The sequence below is a fragment of the Neolamprologus brichardi genome, chromosome 5, assembly GCF_056152115.1.
Source record: "Neolamprologus brichardi isolate AB-2024 chromosome 5, ASM5615211v1, whole genome shotgun sequence".
NCBI classification, from domain to species: domain Eukaryota; kingdom Metazoa; phylum Chordata; class Actinopteri; order Cichliformes; family Cichlidae; genus Neolamprologus; species Neolamprologus brichardi.
In genome coordinates, this window is record NC_142108.1 from 14,511,010 (window position 1) to 14,536,612 (window position 25,603).

The 25,603-nt window shown below is 42.3% G+C and overlaps 1 protein-coding gene across 1 annotated transcript; it reads left to right on the forward strand.

The window, feature by feature from the left end:
* The first annotated feature begins 908 nt into the window (after positions 1 to 908).
* Positions 909 to 7,699, forward strand: ccdc174 (coiled-coil domain containing 174). Its single transcript, XM_006807592.3, has 11 exons — positions 909 to 1,030; positions 1,255 to 1,362; positions 1,458 to 1,558; positions 1,642 to 1,700; positions 1,787 to 1,934; positions 2,872 to 2,967; positions 3,088 to 3,224; positions 3,556 to 3,650; positions 4,047 to 4,194; positions 4,297 to 4,449; positions 5,769 to 7,699. Exons 1-11 carry the CDS (start codon positions 989 to 991, stop codon positions 6,314 to 6,316), a joined length of 1,635 nt encoding a protein of 544 aa, XP_006807655.1. The 5' UTR covers positions 909 to 988; the 3' UTR covers positions 6,317 to 7,699.
* The last annotated feature ends 17,904 nt before the right edge of the window (positions 7,700 to 25,603 follow it).

Here is a 25,603-nt window from a genome sequence, read left to right on the forward strand (position 1 = left end):
GAGCAGAATGAGGAAGAAAGGTGATTTAAGTTACTTTGAGTGTGGCATGGTTGTTGGCACCAGATGGCCTGGCCTGAGTATTTCACAACCATCTATAGGGTTTACAGAGAATGGTCTGAAAAAAGAGAAAATATTCATTGACTGGTAGTCAAGCAGTAACTCGGTCCCTCGTTACAGCCAATGTGCACAGAAGAAGACCGCACTCGGTTTCTCAGAATAGGAAAATTAGGCTGTGACATTAAGATGTTCAGGAAATAAACAGTCTGAAAGCATGTATCCATCCTGTCTCATAACAGCAGATCAATCTGCAGGGGACATTTTTGGTGTACGCTTTTCCCCCTCAATACCAACTGATCATCCTTTAATTTCCACATCTTACCTGAGTATTGTTGCTGACCAGGTCCATCCCTTAATGAACACACTGTACCCATCTTTTGATGAAAACTCTCAATTTCAAAAACAAATCCCTCAAACACTTTTGGGATGTGTTTAATTTTCATTGAGGAAATGGTAAGTTTATCCAAAAAAGCTTCTACCCAACAAAGGTGCAGACACTTTTGTCCTCCTAAACATATTGAAATTGTGTTGGATTCTAAACCTTGGATTAATGTCAATAGCCCTGCTGCAATTAAAGCAATTTTCATAACTATATCGCACATAAATATATATGTGCACATAATCACCAATAAAGCAAAAGAGAAAAGAAAAAGAAAACTACAGAGACTCCCTCCTGCATGACTTTTCTTTCTTCCTTATAAAATCTGTTTTCCTTTATCTAGACTAGACAATAGTCAGCTCATTTTATTTTAGTTTATAGTTACTTTTTAACAAAAAAGGTGAAAGACTGAACGTTTGAAGCGGAAATGCGTGCAGTGTCGGAGAGACGCCACTAGTTGGCTGTAAAGCGACAGTTTGGTAGCAACAGAAACACCAACGAAGAAGTCGGATTGCTAACAGCAACAAACTGGAGGTTGAGGTGTAGGGGAAAATGGATAAAAAGAAGAAACCTTTAGACGTGACTGCTTCATCGGTGAGTTGAATGTACAGGCAGCTCTTCAAATATTTGTTTGACAGAAACTGCAGATGCTTAAGCTTAATTATACGGATAAACATAGCTAACTTACTCTCAGGGTTGCTAGCAGCACATAAAACGAGCATGGACTGTATTTAGAAGAAATACATAACGTTTGTTAGTTTTTCTTTTCTTTAGAGAATAAACAGCTAAATATTAAATTTCGGTTTTATTTCGTGCAGCTAGTGGACCTTAAAGCTGAGCTGTACAGGAAACAGGAGCAGTTCAAACGGGAGAAACTTGGACAAGAAACTTCTGGAGCAGGATTCAAAGCAAAATCAAAAGATAAGGTACAGCACGAGTGATTTCAGAACGTTTTTTTCTATAACGGTGTGCAATGGCTGACTCACGTTTCTAATTTTCCTCTCCACATGTTCCTCTGCAGAAGCCCAACATCTGGAGTAAACAAAATGCGGGTGTTTCAGCAAGAGCTGCTAAAGATGCAGAGCAGCTGGAAGAGGAGCGGAGCACCATCGATACAGCAAGGTGAGTTCAGTACTGCTGAAGTTTTTCTGTAAAACAGGTGGGTGACCAAAACCTCTCATGCCTTTTTTTTACTCTCACAACAGGCGTAAGTTGGAGGAGAAGGCGAGACTCTACGAACAGATGACTAAAGGAGACTTTCCTGGTTGGTGAACTGTTTGTGCCTTATGCCTGCTACAACAGTGTCAAAGTGGGCATACTTTGTATTTACCTTGTTGTGTAACTCATCAGATGAAGAGACGGAAGGGCTGTTCCTTGTTGACTTCACCCAGAAGATTATTGACAAAAAGAGAGAAACACTTGCCCAGAAGGAGAAAGAGGACGAGGAACAACTCAGCTCATCACCCGTCCCTCCTCCTGAGAACCCAGATGAAGAATGGTAACTTCACATTGATTGCATTCATCAATATTCAACTTGTGCTGGCACCATATAACATATCAATATTAGGCTTATATGTTTTTCAGTATTTGCTAATACATTATATTGCCAAAAATATTCGCATGTCTGTCTTGAGTGACATTCCTTTTTTTAATCCATAGGGTTTAAGATAATACTGGCCCACGCTTAGCTTCATCTCTTTCAGCTTTCCACAGGTTTAGGAGCGAGTTTAAGGGAATTTTTGACCATTCTTTTAGAAGCACATTTGTAAGGTCAGACAGTAATGTTTGATGAGAAGGCCTGGCTCGTAGTTGGCACTCTAATTCAGCAGTGGTCAGGATTCTGTGCAGGCCAGTCAAATTATCAACCTTGCTTTGTGCACTGGTGCTCAGTCATGTTGGAACAGGAAGGGCCGATGCCCAAACTGTTTCTACAATGTTGAAAGAATGAAATTGTCAAAAATTTCTCAGTATGCAGAAGCATTAAGAGTTCCTTTCACTGGAACCAAGAAGCCGAAACCACTGCTGTAGAATCCAGTGGCAGCTGCTCGGCCATAGAAACTCATTCCATTATGCTGGCTACCCACTGTTCTTGAGCTAATCTGAAGCCCACATGAAGTTTGGAGGTCTGTAGCGATTGACTCTGCAGAAAGTTGGCGATCTCTGCACAATGTACACCTCAGAATCCGCTGACCCTGCTCTGTGAATTTACATGGTCTGCCCCTTCATGGCTGAGCTGCTGCTGTTCACAGTTAGTTCCATTTTGTTATAATACCAGTAACAGCTGAGTGTTTTGCTCTGTGAGCAAAAATTGCCCTGCGAATATAGGAGTGATCAGACTCTATCACTGCTTTTTGACATTACAGATAAACAAATGGGCTTGTGTTATTTGTCACAATATTTAAAAAAACAAAAAACAACTTTTTTTTTCTCTGCAGGGTGGACTTTGTGGATGCTTTGGGACGATCTCGGCGGTGCATGAAGAAAGACCTGCCAGACTTTAAGAAAATGGACCAAGACCTTCAAGGGAAAGGGTAATTATTTATGTATTGTATTTTTTTTTTTAAAGATTTGTGTGATATTTTTTTTTCTTCAAGGATGTTAATGAAATATTTGAAACTCTTAACTCTTTTGGATATGCCTGGTCCCTGAAGAAAAGCTTCATCAGACAAGACATTACTCTCAGAAGACATGCGACGAGAGCTGCAGAGGCAGGAGTGGGAGAGGGAGGAAGAGGAGGCAATGAAAAGGCCTGTTGGACCGATTCACTATGAGGATATCAGACAACAGGGTTAGTGTCACAGCAAAGAACTTTGAGCCCTTACATTGTCTTTCACTCAGTCAGCCACAAGGCGATTTGTTTGTGGGTACAGATTAGTATTAAGCCTGTGTCATCTTTCCTCATAGTTGGCTACAGAGTTAATGATGATCTTGAGAGTTTGAAGTTAGATCCTTGTGGGTTTTGCTTAATCACCACTGAATTCTTTGCCAAATAATATATACCAAAATAATTTATGGACTGAAAATAAGGTCTTTTTTTATGCTACGCTACACTTTGAAACAGAGGAAGTTTGGTTTGCAGGTTTGAAACTGTTGTCTTACAGTTGTTCTTCTTATCTCAGAGGCTCGGGACCTTGGTGTGGGGTACTACGCATTCTCTCAGGATCAGGAGCAGCGGCAAAAACAGAGAGAAACTCTGGACATGCTTAGAGATCAGGTGAGCTATTAAACACATGTAAAATGCCGGCCCAGGACAGCATTATGGTTTCAGATAGAGGGATGGACATATAGATATTCTATTCATCCCAGGGGAATGACTGTGTTATAGCAGCAGCATAAAGAATAAAAAAAAAACATTGATAAAAGCACCACAGGCCCATATTGAAGGCTTTGTTATGTGAGGAAGTGCAAAATTGTACATACAAGAGAAAGAGATAATTTGATAACGATGGAGAGAATTAATAAAGGAATTATTTAACTGTTTACAACACTGAAAATTTATAATGTAATAAAAATATTTAGATTGTGATTGTCATTTAAATTAGATCCATCAGGAATTATTTATTACTTTATAATCTAATAAGTGTTTTATTCCACCTGTTCTGTCCTGCAGACTACAGATCAGCGCACAAAGAGAGAACGACTGAAGGAGAGGAAGCAGGCCATCCTACAGGCTCGACTAGCCAAGGTAAGGCAGAGGAAGATGAAGAAGGCCAAGCTGGATGGTACAGAGGAAGAGGAGAAAGAAGAGGAGAATGAAGGTTGGGATCTGCACGGCTGTTTGTGTAGAAAATTTGTTTGCAGGCTTCAGTTCAATGATCACATGAATGCTAGTAAGAACTGTTATGAATTCTTGGTTTCAGGAGAGGAAGAGGAATTTGAAACAACAGGGACCCCCCCTCAACCAGAGGAGTGCCCAGAGGTCAGCATACTCAAGAAGGTGGAAGTGGAGATCCAGGAGAGGAGAGACACCAAACCAGGAGTTCCTCATGTCAGAGAGTGGGACAGAGGCAAAGGTAAGTCTCATTAAAAAAAAAAAAAAAAAAATATATATATATATATATATACGCTTTCATGTTATGAATATAATAAACGTGCTGTATGTTTCAGCTAGATAACACGTTAAATAGGAGGTTTTCTTTTCTGTCGATGATGAAGTTAATTCATTATTTAGATACAGCGGTTTCTGTGTCATGCATGCTGGGTCACTGGCATGATTTAACTGGGACTCTTGACTCAAACAGAGACAACATTGATATTATTAGTAACACTTGTTTGTCCTTCTGTAACAAATCAAAATGTGTGGTGTGAAAAACCCAAAGTTCAAGTCCCCAACTGATAGTTATAGTAGGATATACAGTACTGCAATAAAAAGACTATTTGGTTTTCCATTTGATGAGCTCACACTGCTTTAGGCTGTAGTAATGTTGAGATTTTTTTAAATTTGTGGAAATTATTGCAAATACAGAGCAGATCAACTGTGTTTGCAGATGAAGACTTCAGAGAGTCTCATTTATAAAACTGCTAAAAGAAGTACAAATGCACAAAAGCTGAAGATATTTGTATGCCAAAAACCAGCAGTCAGCGTTCCTGTTATAGATAATAGACCACACGGAAATGTGTGGTCAGCCTCATACTCTGCCCTCTGCACACCCACATTCAGCCAACAATGGTGAATTTGATGCATAGAGAAGAGCCAGACCCCACAGTGCTCATTGCTTGTATTTCCTTTTCCTTGATCTTCAGTATGAACAGGACTCATAATGACTGTGTGAGAGCTTTTATTGACTTAATGCAGTCTATGAGCAGGTGGTGAAGGCAAGTCAGGTCAGGTGCCAGTAAATGTCAGAGGTGACTGACTGCTGTGTGCTGTCACAGTCGCACTGTTGTTGTACTTATGCAATTTGTTAGTGCTCCTTTGCTCTTTGAACCAGGGCTGATAATCACCTTTAATATCAGGGAAAGGCAAGTCTACAACTATCTATAACTCCAACTGAGCTGTGCTCCAAAGTCAGCCTCTTCTGACTATAAAAATGACTACCACCAGCTGTTCATCCTGAAGTGTCCAGCTTCTATTATTAGCACAGCACAAGTGGATGGAAGTAGTTATTTATTTGCATCCTTCTTCTCCCAGTTTTCTGGAAATTCCATTCATATTTGCTTGGCTGTTTGGATCAAAGCCTAGCTAGTTCTTCTAATAAATTCAGCACCATCCAATAATAGATTGACAGATTGGCTTTTTGTCACTTTTAGGTGGAATTTTAAGGATCAAGGCACCTCTGTTTTCTGGAATGTAACCTCCCTAACATTAGCTTTTGTCTTTGTTTCCTTTCAGAGTTCATGTTTACTGAGTGGAAAAGTCGGCGTCGGGAGGAGCGGGATTCTGAATTTGCACCTCCGTCTGCATACTTTGCAGATGACAAGAGGCCGAAACCAGGAAAGTATAAAAATGAGGAGAATAAATCCAACATGTCCTTCAAGTGGGCAAGAGCTCCAGGAGGAATCTCTGAGAGCAAAGCAGAACCACAACCTCAGTCTAAAACTGCATCTTCACCTCCTGAACCTCAACTAAACCCTCCCCCGTCTGCACAGCCACCACCCTCAGACAGCTCGTCGCTGTCGGCTCCCCCCTTTCATCCCCAGTATCCCCCTCACCCGCTATTTTATCCTCCATTTCCTCCTCCACCTACTCCTCAGTTTGCAAGCCCACCTCACCTCCTTCCTCCATTTCCACCACCGTTCCCACATCAATATCCACCCCAGTATCCACCTCAGGTGCAGAGCCAGGCGCAACCTGCAGGTGACAGCCAAACCCAGCAACTCCACCAGGGCTCTCCTCAAAGTCTGGATGACATGTTGTCCTTCTACAGGAACTCCACCTGAGGTCTAAATACTGCTTGATGTGTAGTTGGGTCATATTGTGAGTTTAAACACTGCTCTTTTTTTCTCGCTCTTTGTTTATAGAGTAAATCACAAAAACAATAAAACACAATATGTCAGCTTTTTGGAGTTTAGATATTTAATAAATATCAAGAGTGCATCATTTGTGTTTGTGTGTATTTTGGTCACAGAGGGGAAAAATGATTAATTTCTGCTCAAGCACTGCACATGAATATCAAAACTTTAATCCAGCTGTGAAGAATGACTGAGGGGATGTCATGCAATGCCTTGTTACTTCAGGGTCAGAGGTTAGGCAGAGACCAGTGACCTGAAGCCAGCTGAGATCTTCTGCCTTGACCTGAAATACTGAAGTTACACCGTTTTCTGGAGAGAAATGATCAAAAATGAATTGTCATCGTGCAGGTCTCATAAATGGCTACACCAAAAAATATGATAGGGTTGTCTGTCAAGGTTCTCAGTCATCCAGGTCATCGTAGTCAAAGGAGCTTGCAAAGCTCCTTTGACTATGATAGGGTTGTTTCCGTCAAAGGAAGTTCTACAAGCACACTTGTCGCAGCGATTGACTGCTCAGCTTCTTTAAGACATTTCAAAGAATAAATTTCTCTTCTGGCTCTTGGAGGAGGCGGACGCATCTTTCACACTCTCCTTCCCTTATCTTCCCTCCTGCTGCTTCTATGTACTTGTCTTGTCTTGTCTGACTCTAACCCTGAGAGAGTCTCTCATTCTCGCTCTTGTTCTCCAAAACTAAAGAAGAACTATGGATTTGATCAACTGGTCCTTAATGCAATTGACACTATTCTCGACGAGAAGCCTGAGATCGGGAGAGCCCGAGTGTCCCGGAGGGACGTACCCCGCTGGATACAGGATGGACGGGTGGTAGAAGTGGCGCGTCGTGTGCCTGGCGGGACTGTCTATCGAGGACATTGAAGACATCTATCCTCCCATGCTTACCTCCCTCGATGGAGACAGCGGCTCAGCTGGAGGCGCGAAGAACTGCAACGTCCGTGACCGCTGTGTACATCGGCGTAATCCCCGCCCTTATGTTGCTTGTCTGTGTTTCATGGCGTATAGTGTGATGATATCTGTGCTTCTTTATGTGCTATGGAGTTTTCTGTTTTCTCCTCATGATGACTCCCTTGTTGGAAGTCATCATGGGCAAAACCCCTTTTTTTTTCTCCTGAACTTTGCCCCTATATGTTACATATCTCACTGTCTATCCCTTTTTTTGCTCCCTAGACTGACCTGTCTCCGTAATGTAAGTTTGTATATTGTATGTATTGTCTGTATGGTCGACTAGGTCTGTCATTTCAGCTGCAGGCAACTGCAACTGACAAATAAAGCTTATCCTATCCTATAAAGTTAAAACCATTTGTGGGTTTTTGCTTAGATGAAGACCAACCGTTCTTTTATGAGTAATCAAAACAAAAATCCTGCTAAATCCTTCCAAGGGGTTCATAAATTTTTCTTGCAAGAGTATATCACAAAATGATTCATATTTGTGTTTAATGTCAGTCGGCTCACGGAGCTGTTTGGAATCTGGGAGTGTATAATTTAGTTGCAGTATATAAATATCCACCAGATGGCGCCACATACACTTTTATGTGAAGTTCAAGTGACGGTGCATTGATTTCTTCACTATTTCTTTAAGAGTTGCAGTAGCCGTTGTTAGTTGTTTATTTACTGAATATTTATTAATGGAATTCGTATGCTTTGTCTCTAAACTGGCTACGGCATAGCATCTTCAGATGCCTTGATTTATTCCTTTGCCAATTCTAACTGGGAAACTCCCCCCCCAAATCTTCTCTTGGAAAAACATGCTTGAATAAAGGTGCAGTTATGGTGAGCCTGTGTGAATATTAGCCTCAGTTTCCTGTTCTTATTTGACAGGAGTGGTCTTCTGCTGCTGTAGCCCATCTCTAATATTTGATATGTGCAATCATACCTTGGCTATGAAAACTGTTTATTTAGGTTACTATTTTGTTGCTATGAGCTTGAAGTAGTCTGACCATTGTCCTCTGACCTCTGGCATCAACATGACATTTTCACGCCGAGAACTACCACTCACTGGATATTTTCTTTTTTTGTCACACCGTTCTCTGTAAACCCTTGAGATGGTCCTTGGGAAAATCCCAGAAGAGGAGCAATTTCTGAAATACTCAGACCAGCCTGTCTGGCACTAACAACTTAAAATCACCTTTTTTTTCCTTCATTCTGATACTCGGGTTGAACTTTAGCAGGTCTTCTTGATCATGTGTACATGTCTAAATCCAGGCCATCGTTCATCTTTGGAGAGAATTTAGCAGAGCCCAATATAACAACTGCTCAGCTAAATAACCTCACATCACTGTTATGGGAGTGACTCAAAACTAGCTTTAATCATGCTGATTGACTCTGAATGCGGGCTGAATGCAGGCTGTTACATAAAAGCATCTAAAATTACCCTATAACGGAGATTCAGGCATGCAGCATTACGTTACAAAAGACAGCACTTCTGCCGTGGGATAATGTTGGTTTACATGTGCTGAAACATAACACAGACGGTTATCAGTTTTCTCATTCTGACCTCTGACCCTGTGCAGCTCCATAGAAAAATCACAAAACACCTCCTCATCAGGGAGCTATTCAAGGGATTAATAAAAAGCCTGATTTACCACTTGACCCTCATCACCCTATTAGCTTTCCAGTTAGATATTTGGCCTGGGTTCTCCCTCCCTTGTTTCCTCTCTAACGAGAATGTTAGTTTGGCGCATTGTGTGTTTTGTTGATCTCTCCAACACATATTGGGTTTATCTTCCTGTTGAGGTAGATTTTTGACCCAATTGTAACCTTAAACATGATGTTTTTTTCCTCTTTTTGTTACTCTAGTCTCATATTGAGTCCATGCACTCTCAGACAGCTGAAGCACTGTGTCACTGGTAGGTAGATGTATTTGTGTGTGTATCTCTGTCAAGCATGTGTTTGTATGCACTGTTGAAGCTAAACTGGTGCCAGGTAAATTTTCTGCCTGTGGGGTGACAATATGCTTCTATAGTAACAGGACCTCACAGACTAAAAGTCATATAGTGAGCTAAAGAGCAAAATAATAATTTATTTCCTCCCACATGATTCCTTTTAATGGTATCGCTCAACTGGTTCATTTTTTTGGTGCAGACTGAAATATCTCAGCAGGTTTTGGACGGATTATCACAGACTGTTTTCCCAGGATATTAAAAATGCTCTGGGTTTTTCTTTACAGCCACCATAAACGTTATATTTGTGGCTTTTAGTGAAATCCCTCAACAACTGACCGAGTTTAAATTTGTCCAGTACTTTGGTATATGACCAGATTTATGCAAACTAATGACACTTAATCAGCCCCAGCTTCCACTGTGTGCTCAGCAAATGTTAGCATGATAAAACACTAAGAGTAATATGTAGATCATAATAATCCAAATTGCTGAACACCAGCATCATGTTTCAGGTGCATGGTCATTGTAAGCAAATTAGTGTGCTGATAAAAGGATTAAGCTGGAAGTATCACTCACTCTATATAAACATAATTAAGGTAATAACAATAGTGACATGTATATAGACCCTTATGAAAAAAACATCGAGGGAACAGTTTACCCTGCCCGGGATAGGGTTACCGGGGCCCCGCCCTGGAGCCAGGCCCGGGGAGGGTGCCCGAGGGCGAGCGTCTGGTGGCCGGGCCTTAGTCCATGGGGCCCGGCCGGGCACAGCCCGAAGAGGAGACATGGGCCCATCCTCCCACAGGCCCACCACCCGCAGGAGGCGCCATAGGGGTCGGGTGCATTGTGTGCCGGGTGGCGGCCAGGAGCGGAGGCCCTGGCGGACTGACCCCCGGCTGCCAAGACTGGCAATAGGGACATGGAATGTCACCTCTCTGGTGGGAAAGGAGCCTGAGTTAGTGCGTGAGGTTGAGAGGTACCGGCTAGATATAATCGGGCTCACCTCTACGCACGTCTTGGGCTCTGGAACCAGTCTCCTGGAGAGGGGCTGGACTCTGTCTCAGTCTGGAGTTGCCCCTGGTGAGAGGCGGCGGGCTGGGGTGGGTATTCTAATATCCCCTCGGCTTGCTGCCGGTACGTTGGGGTTTTTCCCGGTGGACGAGAGGGTTTGTTCCCTGCGCCTTAGGGTCGGGGAACGGGTCCTGACTGTCATCTGCGCTTATGCGCCGAGTGGCAGTTCGGAGTACCCAGCCTTCTTAGAGTCCCTGGGGGGGTGCTGGAAGGTGCTCCACCTGGAGACTCTGTTGTCCTGCTGGGAGACTTCAATGCTCATGTGGGTAACGACAGCGAGACCTGGAGGGGCGTGATTGGGAGGAACGGCCTCCCTGATCTGAACCCGAGCGGTGCTTTGTTATTGGACTTCTGTGCTAATCACAGTTTGGCCATAACGAACACCTTGTTCGAACATAAGAGTGTCCATAAGTGCACGTGGCACCAGGACGCTCTAGGCCGTAGGTCGATGATCGATTTTGTAATCGTATCACCAGACCTGCGACCATATGTTCTGGACACTCGGGTAAAGAGAGGGGCTGAGCTGTCAACTGATCACCACCTGGTGGTGAGTTGGATCAGGTGGCAGGGGAGGACGCTGGACAGACCTGGTGCACCTAAAAGCGTAGTGAGGGTGTGCTGGGAACGACTAGCAGAGGCCCCAGTCCGCGAGATCTTCAACGCACACCTCCGGCAGAGCTTCAACAGCATTCCGAGGGAGGCGGGGGACATTGAGTCCGAATGGACCATGTTCAGCGCCTCCATTGCCGAAGCTGCTGCATTGAGCTGCAGCCGCAAGGTGGTTGGTGCCTGCCGTGGTGGTAATCCCTGAACCAAATGGTGGACACCAGAGGTGAAGGGAGCCACCAGGCTGAAGAAGGAGTCCTATCGGGCTTGGTTAGCCTGTGGGACTCCGGAGGCAGCCGACAGGTATCGACAGGCCAAGCGGAATGCGGCTCGGGCAGTGGCTGAAGCAAAAACTCGGGTGTGGGAGGAGTTCGGAGAGGCCATGGAAAAAGACTTTCGGACTGCCTCAAAGAGGTTCTGGCAAACCGTCAGGCGTCTCAGGAGGGGAAAGCGGTGCTCTACCTGCACTGTGTATAGTGCTGGCGGAGCGCTGCTGACGTCGACTGAGAAAATTGTCAGGCGGTGGAAGAAATACTTCGAGGACCTCCTTAATCCCACTGACGCGTCTTCCGAGGAGGAAGCAGAGTCTGGGGATGAGGGGAATGACCCGCCAATTTCCGGGGGCGAGGTCACTGAGGCAGTTAAACAACTCCTTGGTGGCAGAGCCCCTGGTGTTGATGAGGTCCGCCCCGAGTTCCTGAAGGCTCTGGACGTTGTAGGGCTGTCCTGGTTGACACGCCTCTGCAATGTTGCGTGGAGATCAGGGGCAGTACCCGTGGATTGGCAGACCGGGGTGGTGGTCCCCATCTTTAAGAAGGGGGACCGTAGGGCGTGTTCCAACTACAGGGGGATCACACTCCTCAGCCTCCCCGGGAAAGTCTATGCCAGGGTGCTGGAAAGGAGAGTTCGTCCGCTAGTCGAACCTCTGATGCAGGAGGAACAATGCGGTTTTCGTCCTGGTCGCGGAACACTGGACCAGCTCTTCATCCTCTCGAGGATACTTGAGGGTGCATGGGAGTTTGCCCAACCAGTCTACATGTGTTTTGTGGACTTGGAGAAGGCATTCGACCGTGTCCCTCGGGGTGTCCTGTGGGAGGTGTTGCGGGAGTATGGGGTGTCTGGCCCATTGCTACGGGCCATTCGATCCCTATACAACCGTTGCAAGAGCTTGGTTCGCATTGCCAGCAATAAGTCGGACTCATTCCCGGTGGGTGATGGGCTCCGCCAGGGCTGCCCTTTGTCACCGGTTCTGTTCATAATTTTTATGGACAGGATTTCTAGGTGCAGCCAAGTGGCGGAGGGCTTTTGCTTTGGTGGCCTCAGGATCTCATCTCTGATCTTTGCGGATGATGTGGTTCTGTTGGCTTCATCAGGTGAGGGCCTCCAGCTCGCACTGGAGCAGTTCGCAGCCGAGTGTGAAGCAGCGGGAATGAGGATCAGCACCTCCAAATCTGAGGCCATGGTTCTCAGCCGGAAAAGGGTGGAGTGCCCACTCCGGGTCGGGGATGAGGTCCTGCCCCAAGTGGAGGAGTTCAAGTATCTCGGGGTCTTGTTCGCGAGTGATGGGAGAAGGGAGCCGGAGATCGACAGACGGATTGGGGCTGCAGCTGCAGTAATGCAGACGCTGCACCGGTCCGTCGTGGTGAAGAGGGAGCTGAGTGTAAAAGCGAAGCTCTCAATTTACCGGTCGATCTACGTCCCTACCCTCACCTATGGCCACGAGCTGTGGGTAGTGACCGAAAGGACGAGATTGCGGATACAAGCGGTGGAAATGAGCTTCCTCCGAAGGGTGGCTGGCCTCTCCCTTAGAGATAGGGTGAGAAGTTCGGCCATCCGGGAGGGGCTCAGAGCAGAGCCGCTGCTGCTCCACATCGAAAGGAGACAGCTGAGGTGGTTTGGCCATCTGACAAGGATGCCCCCTGGGCGCCGCCTGGGTGAGGTGTTCCAGGCATGTCCCACCGGGAGGAGGCCCCGGGGCAGACCCAGGACACGCTGGAGAGATTATATCTCTCGGCTGGCCTGGGAACGCCTTGGTGTTCCCCCGGATGAGCTGGAGGAGGTGGCTGGGGAGAGGGAGGTCTGGGCCTCTTTGCTTAGGCTGCTGCCCCCGCGACCCGGCCCCAGATAAAGCGGATGAAGATGGATGGATGGATGGACATGTATAATCTTTGGATAGTCTGTTTATTGCCAAAAAAGTTGCCTGTGAAATGAAAAAAACAAACAAACAAACTAGAAAACAGTGATTTTCATTCTGTTTTTGTTTGCATGTCATCTAAAGCTTACACTGACTGGCCACTGTATTAGGTACACTCTTTCAACTGCTTGTTGATACAGTTACTCACATGCTAAAAACTTCTTGCTAATGCCAGAGGTCAGAGAATGGCCAGACTACATCGAGGTGAAATGAAGGCAACAGCAACTAAAATAACCACTCGACACAACCGAGGTATGCAGGAGAGCACAAGACATCAAACTTTGAAGCAGATGGGCTGAAGCAGAAGAAGAGCACACCAAGTGCCACTCCTGTCAGCTAAGAACAAGAACCTGAGGCTACAATTCACACAAGCTCACTAAAATTGGACAACAGAAGAGTGTTAGAGCATTGCCTGACCAGATTAGTCTCAATTGGGCCAGAATTTGGCTTAAAGAAAATGATAATGATCCGTCTGTATCAGAGTTCAGGAGTGAGTGAAATGGTATGGGGAATGCTTCACTGATATAGTTTTGGGCCCCTTAATACAGCTAAATACTGTGTAAACGTCACAGCCACCCCATTACTGTTGCCGACCACGTCCTTCCTTTTATTATCATAGTCGTCTTCTGGAAGAAGAAGTAAGTCAGTGCCTTTTGTGTGCAGTTTTACCAAAGACTGAACAAGATTTGACTTGCTGACTTATCACTTTCATGAATCTAATCACTTATTAGGGACATGAAGGTGTGTCCTGCTGACAGATCTGCCTTTCTCTCAAGGATCAGCCACACTGCGAAATCATTTCTGTATTTCTGTGTGGCACTTTAATTCTGCTCTGCGAGAGCAAAAATGGCAATCAGCCATTTTCTTAATGGACAATAAATGATCTGCACATTGAGGATACTTACAATGCACTCTGATGTTTTTTTCCCTAATCATTTTTTGGGGGGTAAATCAAACGCATTAAGTTTTGCCAACAGCCACACATGTGTTGATGCAACTATGAAGCCACTCAGTGCTGAAGGTTGCAAACTGGGGGTGATGTGCACCACTTTCTCAGCGATGCCCTCTAGACTTGAACTGATGATCTAATCTCTGCAGGGCCCTGATCCAGAGAGGTGGGAGGAGAAGGTCTGTCCCCCTGTTAATGCACTTACACTGACATAAAAAGCAAACCAGGCCAGTGAGCTGCAGCGTTTATCCCTTCTACCTGCAACATCAAACTACTGGCACTGGGAGATCAAATAAATCCTTTCCTTGTGCTCCAGAGAGGTTCAGATAAACTAGAGCAGTGCAGAGGTTTCACACTGACTCTTTGTATTAAAGTTTGCATAGTTTGGAGCTGATCTTGATTATTATATTGATATATTGAGGCAAACATTTTCTGCATCCTCAAGTCTGTAATTAATCGAAATTGATCAAATTAGATTTTTTTGGCTTTGTAGTGGAGATACTAAAATCAAAAGTGTTGTTCACTGGGAAGAAGGGAAACAGCTGGCCTGCCTCTGTCTGAAGGCAAACTCTTTGTGTAATTATTATTTACTTACTTCTTGGCCATGAGCTATATACTTCCTGAAATCTCACGGCTTAGCTTACGCTACAACGTCACACAGGTCTTTCCAAAAATCTGTTCACACTGTACTGGCATTACTTTAGTTAGGCCCAGGCGAGCTGTGAGCTTAGACGACACACCGGTCTTTGAGATGTTTTTAATCCTCTGGGCAGTTTTATGATGCGGAGTATCAACAGCACAACAGGGGACTGAACTCTCAAAATGGAAAAGCAATCAAACTCATAAATTGTCAGTGCAGGACACACAACTGCAAGTTCACTGAGCTGGATGGAGGTTTGGTAATAAAACTAAACCTTCATCAAGAAGTTTTTTCCATCAAGAGGTTTGTTTTTAAGGTTTAATGTAACGGTAAGGAAGGAAATAGCAGGGTTTCCTTAAACGGTAATAAGGGATTAAGTTTATTGATTAACGATATGCACATTTGAACCAACAGAGACATTTAGAGACAGTGACAGATTACTGAAATTGTTATATGCAAAAAATTGCTGAAGAATGTGTCAAGTATTGGAGATTTTATTTACATAAACTGGAGTTTCTAAACATTTGACTTAAAAATCAGATTAAAGTTTTAAAGATATGCAGAGAGCAGGTTAAGATGGTAAGCACACATTGGCGTGTGTGTGTGTCTGTCTGTGTGCATGTGCTCACTGAGCAAAGTTACTTAAAGTTGGATTTTCATTGGAGTCATAAAACAATAGGGGGGCCTTTTTGTGAAGTCCAGCAATCCTGAAAGAGAGACTGGTGGAAAATCTAAAATTCATTAGAGCTTATTATGTTTAATTTCTGGCACGTAAGCATTTTTATGCCTCTAAAATTAATTTCACCTTCTGTAAAGAAGGACAGCAGCTTGGTTTCATTTCCTTTCAACAATCCATGATTCCTGCTTTGGGATCCGCGGCGTTCTTCTGTGTGCTTATCTCAGCTGTGGAGCGCTGCAGGAGCTTCAACTTATTTGATTCCAGAGTCCTCCTAGAAATGCCACATGACAGAAATTAATTGAAAAGTTGCAGGGGAACAGAAACAGAGAGATAGAAAGAAGAAAACACTAATCAGAACAGGCTCCATGCCTTTGTTTTACCACTGTTGCTACTTCTTCTTGCTACAGCTATTATAAAAGAAATGGGTGAAACTCATGCTGCCCCACTGCTTGATAAAAATGAATAGCAATGGCACCCAAACAAAATGTGACATTAGAACATCCTTTAAAAAAAAATCTTCAATGAGCATCATCTAAAGACAATTAATTAAAAAAGAGAGCTCCATTAAAAAAATAAATACAACAACAACAAAGAAAAAAAATTAAGTTTGTGCACGGAGCAGACAATTAAATCACATTATTAGCTCGACATCCCACACTGCTCAACGGGAGCACTGCTTTGCTGCTGTAGGCTTCCTTAATGGTTCATCAGTGAACAGTCTTACACTTATGTGTATTGCCACCTCCACACCATGAGAGGATGTGCTTCAGATGGAGGCCCGGGTCGCTCTGTCAGCATCACCCCACGGTGAGCTGTAATGAGTTGGTGAGCATAATGATAGCTAATGCTGCCACGGCTACTGAGCCCCTCTTGCCACAAGGCCGTAATGTGCTCCTGCTGCGCTGTGTCAAACAGCCACATGTAAAACAGACTGGTGCCAGTGAGCTTGATGGCAGGCCTGCTGCAATGTCTCCCCAGCAGCAGATGGATCAGAGAAAGAGGGGACAAAAGGGCCGTGGAGTCTGTAATGACAGTGTTTGGCTGAGGATCACATCACGGCTTGGGGCAGCTGAATTTATGTTGTTAAATAACACCTCCTGCCTCCTCTGATCACATGTTGTTAACACGGGGGTGATATCAATTAGAATTTTTCAGTTCCACTGCCAATGCAACCACTCGGTCCTGATACTGCTGCTTTGTGAGACGTATGGTTAAGAGACTCATGGTTGCATCAGCTGACTAAAGTGCAGTCAGTATTAGTATCCAAAAAAATGCCATAACTACTTCTAACAAGTCAACAAACTGCATTCACTGTCCGAATTGGTTAAGCAAACACTTATTGCTACCCAAAAGTAATAATGAAAAAATTAATTGTACATATAAATGTCCCTGGTTGCTATTACATTGTGTATAACCTAATTAGACAATGAATTCTGATCCATCAGTGTACCGGCAGCATTTGAGTGCTGTATGAGGGACCACAAAGCAAAACGACTGGGAGAAACAGATTTAATCTTTTCATTAATATGCTTATGTTTGTTTGTTTGTTTTTAAGGTTTGAAATAAATGAATTAAGTCCAACACAAGAACCCAAGACTTTGAGTATAGTGTATATGAGTAATATAAAGGTACAGAAACCTTTTAAACACTGCTGGGTGACATGTTTAAAATGAACAGGGATGCGTTTTTCAGTTTATCACTGTGGTGAATATTAACAGACATACCAAATCAGTCTGCATTAATCTTTAGTCAATAATAGTCCTCCTTGAGTAAGTTTTGGTAAAACTCACTGAAAACTGCTAAATAGTGGGCTTTTTTCCAAATTAATAATAATAATAAAATTTGAGCACATCCACTCTGTGAGAAGCTCAGAGCCACAGACTCTGTAGGCAAGTGAGAAAATGCAGAAAAAGTGTATTTTATGCAGTTATACATGATTAAGCAGTATAATGCTATACTTATTTTTAAGTGATGTGAAAAAGTGTTTGCCCCCTTCCTGATTTCCTTTTTTTGTATGTTTGTCACACTTGAATGTTTCCTATCATTAAACAAGTTTAAATATCAGACTGTATATAATAACTGTATACACAGTAGTAAGTGTACCTGATTTGAATCTACGGTAAAACTGATGGCTGAATGTGTTTCTGTACATTTATGTCTTCACTTGTATTGTTGCATTGCTCCCGATTCTCTGGGATTTTGAGCACTTTTCACTTTTCCTCTATTAAAAGAAAAGGTTTGTGCTGAATTCATTACTGAAGTTGTTTCCTTATAGAAGCAAACTAATGTGTCTGAGATGCTGAGGAGTGTAAAATGCATCAAGTGTATACAGTACATCTGGGCTGAGCTGAGCTGTGAGCTTGGAGGTAGTTTGTCTCCTGGGCAGTGTATGTGTCGCCTGTCAACTCTCCCACACACACACACACACACACACAGACACACACACACACACACACACACACACACACACACACACACACACACCACCCACTCTTCACGATGGTGGATAAAGATATTAGCTGGGCACTGTTGACACTGCATGCACACCCGTAATGGCCTCATAAATTCTACTCATGTGAAAGGGGAGAAAAAAAGCAGTGAATAGGAAGGAAAGGGACTGGGGACTCATTGCAAGTCTACTCATTCTCCTGCAGCTCTAAACCACCCAGCAAGCTTTCTACCTGCAGTTAACAGATGCAGCAAATAGTCCTGCAAGTAGCATTTGACATTTGTGTTTAAGATACACTTCAGAGCTCTGCTGCTTCATGTTGTGGTTATACGGTTTCTTTTTGGAATGTAACTCCTTTTTAAAGTGCTGCTAAAGTTCTTATATTACCATGTTTGCTATTGTTTTAACAATCTATTATTCACTTGTACCCTAAAATGGCAAAAATAGTATGTATATTATATTTATGGATTTATCTTAGATAGATTATGGGTATTTGATTGTATGAAAGTGGAAATTCAATTTGTGTGTAATATAGGTGAATAATGGTGCTGCCAGTTTTTGTCTTTATGCCTGTTCAGCTGATAATGTGCTGTGTTTGGACTCTGGTAAACTATTATTTGGTCATTACCTGTACATGAAAGATGGATATTGTCACGATATCATCACCTACTTTTCTGCCATCCTAGGTTTTAAAACCAGATGTTAAGAGTGAGGGACAACCAGTTGGTATAAAATAGAAATAAAATAGACAATAAAATATGCAATAAATAAAACAGTCTAAAAAAAATTATCTTGTCTAACTAATATTAACTCTGGTGTGTGTTTTTAAATGTGATTTAAAGTGGAGGACCAACTCATTCTATAATTTGGGGGTCACAGACCTTTGTTTGGTGTATATGTGCAGAAGGTCTGCCAGGTAAGTGGGAGCCAAGCTCTAAAACAAAAACCTCTTTATTTACTTCAAGTAGGAAAGAAAAAAAAAACTATTAAAAAAGACTTGAAAGTAATGATTACATTTCATGGAACATGTTTGTTGAGATCTGACCTTTTTGTGGTTACTTTCTGATTATTTGTAACTTTTACTTTTGCCACCAGACGAGTCAGCACCTGCTGGTTATTTGGGGGAAAAAAAGTCCTCCTTTTGCATAAAGCTCCATAAACATATTGCGCATATTAGTGTGTTTTAACTGCAACTGTCACACCAGCTGCAGTATTTTGTGAACTTTTACAACTTCTTGAGCCTCTGACCAAACATCTCATACCAATTACATCAAAGTAATAGACATAAACAACAAACAGCTGGCTAGACAACTTTTTGCCCCTCCTATGGGAGACACAGGCTTCAACAACACTTCTGAAGAAACAATGCTAAAAGTGCATGTTACAATACACTACATGCAATATTTACCTTAACAAAAAAGGGGGTCATGTGACCTCATTTGAAGGTTTTGTGACATGTGGAAAGTAGAAGTGTCAGCTGAAAACGTGTCTAGAGTCAGACTACTGAGTTGAATTTGATGGTGATCTATGGCAGTCAGTGACCTTCCCTAAATTAGATGCTGTAAAGAACGGAGGCAGTGTTTCTTGGCAGCAAAGATGTTACTCTTGCTAGCTCCAGAGTCACATGCCCAGTATTGATTGTTAGATCCAGGAGCTGTTAAGGGGCTGCTTGCATCTCAATGTGTCCTTCAGCAGAGAATTAATGCTACCTCTGTAAAACAGCCTCTTTCCTGCTGGATTTCACTTCATTATTAATTAAGCACAAACAACAGTTTACAAAACCAAAGTAAACTAAAACATTCAGCAGGAACAGATCAGCATTCTGGTCAATACTGCTGTATTTATTTGAGAATTTTGAGCTTTCACAAATGCATCTCTGTGGTAAATACGAGGCCAAAGCCAGGAGTCACTTAGCTTCGTTGGGTAAAAAAGCACATTTTTACACATTTCTGTATGTATTAAACAAACTGGAAATGAAACACCCAAATCAGGGACATTAAAGGGATTTCATGCCTATAAGTTGTGAAATGGAGTCTGTGACTCAGACGTATTCCACAAATTCAAAGAAGGCAAGACGATGGTGTCAGTGCACCTGCTAATGCACCTGCTTAATGCATGTTGTCTCATTTAATGCAATGCAGCAGAGCCGATATATGAATAAGTACATATAGTACTTAAATCATACTTGTTATTAATCTCTGGCTCTCTTCCACAGCATGTCTTTTATCCTGTCTTCCTTCTCTCACCCCAACTGGTCACAGCTGATGGCCCCGCCCCTCCCTGAGCCTGCTTCTGCTGGAGGTTTCTTCCTATTAAAAGGGAGTTTTTCCTTCCCACTGTCACCAAAGTGCTTGCTCATAGGGGGTCATATGATTGTTGGGTTTTTCTCTACATGTATTACTGTAGGGTCTACTTTACAATATAAAGCACCTTGAGGCGACTGTTGTTGTGAATTGGTGCTATATAAACAAAATTGAATTGAATTGAATTCAGAGGATGTCAGTTGATGTAGCAGATACACAAGGCGCCATGTCTACCTAGGTAAATGTTAAATGTATCCTTATTTCCTAAAGATGAAATACTCATAGAACTAAACCACATCAAACTCTTAGGAAATTTATGTATTCAAGGGGGAAACATGGGAGGAGAGGCATAACCCATGAGACTTTTCATAAGTTTCACTCCCACACGAGACCATCATTTAATTAATTAGTTAATATATTTATTTTTACTTATTGTTGCATTGCTTTAAGGACTTTGATTTTTATTTTTTCTGTTTGTTTACTAAGAGATAGGGCAGAGAACATGGTGCGTTTATGAAAATATCCACATTTCTTTCTGTACATTAAGCAAATTAGATACTCTGCATCCCTCTAATATAGACACAGACTGATTTAGTCCAACAAAATGCCTGATGTAATCTGATTTAGTGTGAAACACTGAACATTTGTTCTCTCATTTTTTTCCTCACTTCGTTGCAAATCTTCTGGAAATACAACGCTTAAATAATCAAAGGAACACTTTGCAAACCCATCAGATCTCAGTGGGAAAAGACTCTATCTACACTGATATGGGTTTGGTAATATGTTAGAAATGAAAGGATGCCACATTGTTTTATTAAAAATGAAATGATCAGTCTCCTCTCAGATATGGGAAGCATCACTGAGCTCCTGGACAGTCTGAGGCACAACCTGGCACTATCAGATGAATGAAATATATTGTCCCAGTCTGGTGTTCTACTGGATTTAGGTCAGGTGAGTGTGGGGGCCAATCAATGGTATCAATTCTGTCATCCTTGAGGACCTGCCTGCAAACTCTTGCCACATGCGGTGAACCTGCTCTAATCTCTGAAAAGCAAAGAGTGCCAGTGGTGGCCTGCCAGTTCTGGTATTCTATGGCAAAAGCCAATCGAGCTCTGGGCACAGAGCCCACTAGGGGTTGTTGGACCTTCTTTTTCTGATTGTGTGGTCAGAGACATTCACACCAGTGACCTGCTGCAGCTCATTTTGCAGCTCTGGCAGTCCTAATCCTGTTCCTTCTTGCACAAAGGAGCAGATTTGACAGCCTTGCCCAGCTTTCCTTGAGAGAAATGGTCTCCTCCATGCTCTTGAGACTGTGCTGGGAGACACAGCAAACCTTCTGGCAATGGCATATATTGATGTGCCATCCTGCAGCAACCTCTGTAGACGCAAGGTACCACCTCATGTCACCAGCAGTGACACTGACCCGAGCCAAATGCAAAACCAGTGAAAAAACAGTCAGAAAATATGAGCAGGGAAAAAAATGGCAATGGCCTCCAACTATAAAACATTTTTAGGTTATAGTCTCATTGTTGCCCCTCTAGTTCACCTGTTGTTAATTTCATTAACACCAAAGCAGCTAAAACTGATTAATACCCCCCCCCTCTGCTACTTAACTGACCAGATCAACATCCCAGAAGTTTAACTGACTTGATGCTTTACTGTGATTAAAAAGTGTTCCTTTAATTTTTAAAAAAAATTTTTTTGGAACAACATATTTGTTTTCACTGAGCTATTACTGAAGTTCAGCGACTCGGCCTCTGCGTGCAAACACACACTGACATTTTATTACAGGACACACACAAAATATTCAAGACAGAGTTTAAATTAAGTTCATTTTTTCTTTTGTTTTTTTGAAAAGACAATTTTAAAATTTTGCATCAACAACCTTATGTTCACAGTTTTCCTTTGTAAAAAACTATCCCTATTGTATACTTCTTGTACACTATTGTATGAAAGTTCTCACAGAAGAACAAAAACAACCTTCCAGCTGTGTTTTCTTCCTTGTCATGATGTGAAGGGAAACTAAAATTAGACCGACATGACACAAAAGTTTGTTCCTGCATCCTATCAGACCCTGTCAGTTTACTGGATTCAGTGTTGCCAAAGAGAGAAAAGTCAACAAAACCTTTCAAGGATACTGAACATGCGCCTTTATTTTTCACTGGATGTACAAAAATAAAGTTTACCTGTTAGTTATCCATCAGCGTGGATATTATACTAGCCACCTACTTGCCTTCTGATTTTAGTTTTAAGACATTTTTCTCTCAAGTAACCTCTCAGTGCTGATAAAAAGTAGGACAATGAGGCCCTGGTTGAAAATAACTGGAATTATCCTTTACGTTTGTTGACTACACCCTGTGTGTAGTTTCACTGAAAGGCTTGAAAACAGTGACAGGAAGGAGTAGATCAAGATGGAGTTCCTTTTTAAAGCCTCGGCCTTATTGTTTTACCTCAGAGCAGGAGAGAGGAGCAGACGCACTCTTTTCTTGTCTGACACAAACAGGAGACACACAGATGGAGATGAACCTCCGAGTTTATCTCCATCCTCACTGTAAACAAACTGCTTTTCTCATCCATTAGTTGTTATTGTGTATTTTCAACATAACGTGACTGCAGGACGCATGTGTAGCCTCAATCTCTATTAGGTTATGTACTCATTGTTCTTTAGTGATTTCTTATTATCTGTCATATATATGTACTATTACAGTGATGGATGTAACAATGGGCACACCAAGTGGTGGGGGCACGCTGCTTGGAAACCCAACAATGGCATTTTGGGTATTTTGCTGGCTTGTCTTCTTAGAGGAGAGATTAACTGCAAATCAATATAAAGTTGTTCAGAGTAATCACCTTTAGCCTATGATGAAATATTTCCTTTATTCAAAGATATCCTTTAATTTTTCACCTATCCGCATGCCTAAAGAGCAGGTCTAGAGAGATCTTATCTTCTTCTTATTGCTAACAAATCCAATTAAAAACTCAAAAACAGCAGTGAATCTATTCTTTAAAAACCCAGAAAGTTCTTTTTCCTTCTCCAACAACTTAAATTGCCAAGGTACCTTTCTTTGAGTGGCGTGAACCTTTATTGAAGGTACTTTAGTGACAGAGTTTGCACTCGTGCACAATAGTGTATCAGAGCAGACTGTAAATGATCCTGAGACAATCATACCTAAATTCACACCATTTTTTCTTCTTTATGCTCAATTTTTGTTAAAAAACTTGCTGTGCCCAGCTGTTTTGGAAAACAGCCAGATGCCGACAGACTGGGGAAGTTGCAAAGTACTGAGGGACAAATTAACTCATTGTTTGTTCGGCTCTGTACTTTAGACTGACAATAGCATCACCAGCCTTACCCTATTTTATTGTGTGCGCTCGTGTTTGTGTGTGTGTGTGTGTGTGTGTGTGTGTGTGTGTGTGTGTGTGTGTGTGTGTGTGTGTGTGTGTGTGTGTGTGAGAACACCCACTCATCCTCAACATGTTTTTCTTAGCGGATCTGTCATTACTGTTTGGTGCTAGAGCTCACCTTCCCCCCTTTATTGACTCAATATGAAAACACAATTATTGCACCAACAAAATCAGGGTCAAAGGTGGAACCACATGATGTTTGTAATGAGTCTAACACTCTCTTAATGACAGGACTATTCATGGCCTCACATAGAGCAGCACATTTGCAGTGCTTTTCATTTAGGCAACTGTTTGAAATCAGCCTAGTTTTGTGTTTCTTCGTCAGAGCATCTCAGGCTTTATGTTGGGCTGTGATAAACCATCTATTGTGGGGTTATCAGAGATGATATTTTCTATAGCTTAATGCATGCAAGATTGACTGGCATTGTCGGGGGACTGATTTTTGATCTTAAAGTGTGATGCAGAAGAATATCAAATGTGAGGCTATTCATCCTTATGTTGCATGGCCACATAAACTCTCTGCTCACTTGTAACCCACTAAATATGTACAATGGGATAACAGCCAAGGAAATGTCCATTATAAATGTTTGAGACACAAAGTCTACTACATATGAGTTGAGTTTTTCCTTTCCAGTCACCTTTCTCGCTCACTATGTATTAACAGACCTCTCTGTGTTGAATCATATCTGTTATTAATCTCTGCCTCTCTTCCACAGCATGTCTTTATCCTGTTTTCCTTCTCTCACCCCAACCGGTCGCAGCAGATGGCCGCCCCTCCCTGAGCCTGGTTCTGCCGGAGGTTTCTTCCTGTTAAAAGGGAGTTTTTCCTTCCCACTGTTGCCAAAGTGCTTGCTCATAGGGGGTCATATGATTGTTGGGTTTTTCTCTGTATCTATGAAGCGCCTTGAGGCGACTTTTGTTGTGATTTGGCGCTATATAAGTAAAATTGAATTGAATTGAATTGAATTGAATGATTTGCCCTGGATTAGCCTTTCTAGCATTTTGTGATCTAATTTCACTCATGTTTTGTGATATGAAAAAAGGATATTTAAAAAAAGAAAAAGAGATAAATTCATTTGCTGTTTTCTGTTTGATGTGAATTATGTGTTTTTGAGTCAAAACAGCTGTTACTTGACTCCCCCCTTTTTCGCATGCTGGACTTATCCCCCACTGAGCCACTCCCCTAACCCTGCTGTTTGCTGCTGTAACACACACATATTTTTGGTGTTATAAATCTTCACCAGCTGACTACAATTGATTAGTAAAAATAACTCCCCTTACTTCACCACCGGTGAGTCACAGTAAAATGCACTGAGGGGTTAAATGATGTCCATAGGCTGCTAAGGATGTGAAGTTGGGCTGTGCAGGAAACATGGGAGAGCAGCTTCCTGTTGTGCAAAAAAGGAGCCTGTTGTACAGCAATCAGACGGACAGATGGGCGTGCAGGGAAACAAAGCCGGTTTATCAATGCAAGAGAGCTGTTCTGAAATGTCAAATTTATTTTATGCTGCTAAGAAAAACTGTTTTATGAGAATATTATCCAGTCATTGCTCTGATTTGACACTAATAAATCAAACATTCAGTTTCACAACAACTTTAAAAAAACGCCCATAAGTTGCAAGCCATGGCTTTGTTGCATGTTTTATTATCTCGTGATAATGTTTAACATTTGGTTACTTTGTAACTGCTAAAAATAGAAACTATAAGAAAGTATATGATGATAACATATATCATCATATACTACACTGTATATATATATATATATATATATATATATATATATATATATTTTTTTTTTTTTTTTTTTTTTTTTTTTTTGTTTTTGTGTGTAGCCCACCTCGTGAACAGGCGTTAAATTATGTTTCTTTTACATAAATTGAGTGACTGTCTACGTAAAATATCCACGTCACTCCGTTTAATCTCATCCCTGTTATATTTACTGATTACAGTAAAGTACCAATCATCGCTGAATTTCATTTGTAGGCGGACTGTAACATTTCCAACACTTGACTGGACCTGCTGCTG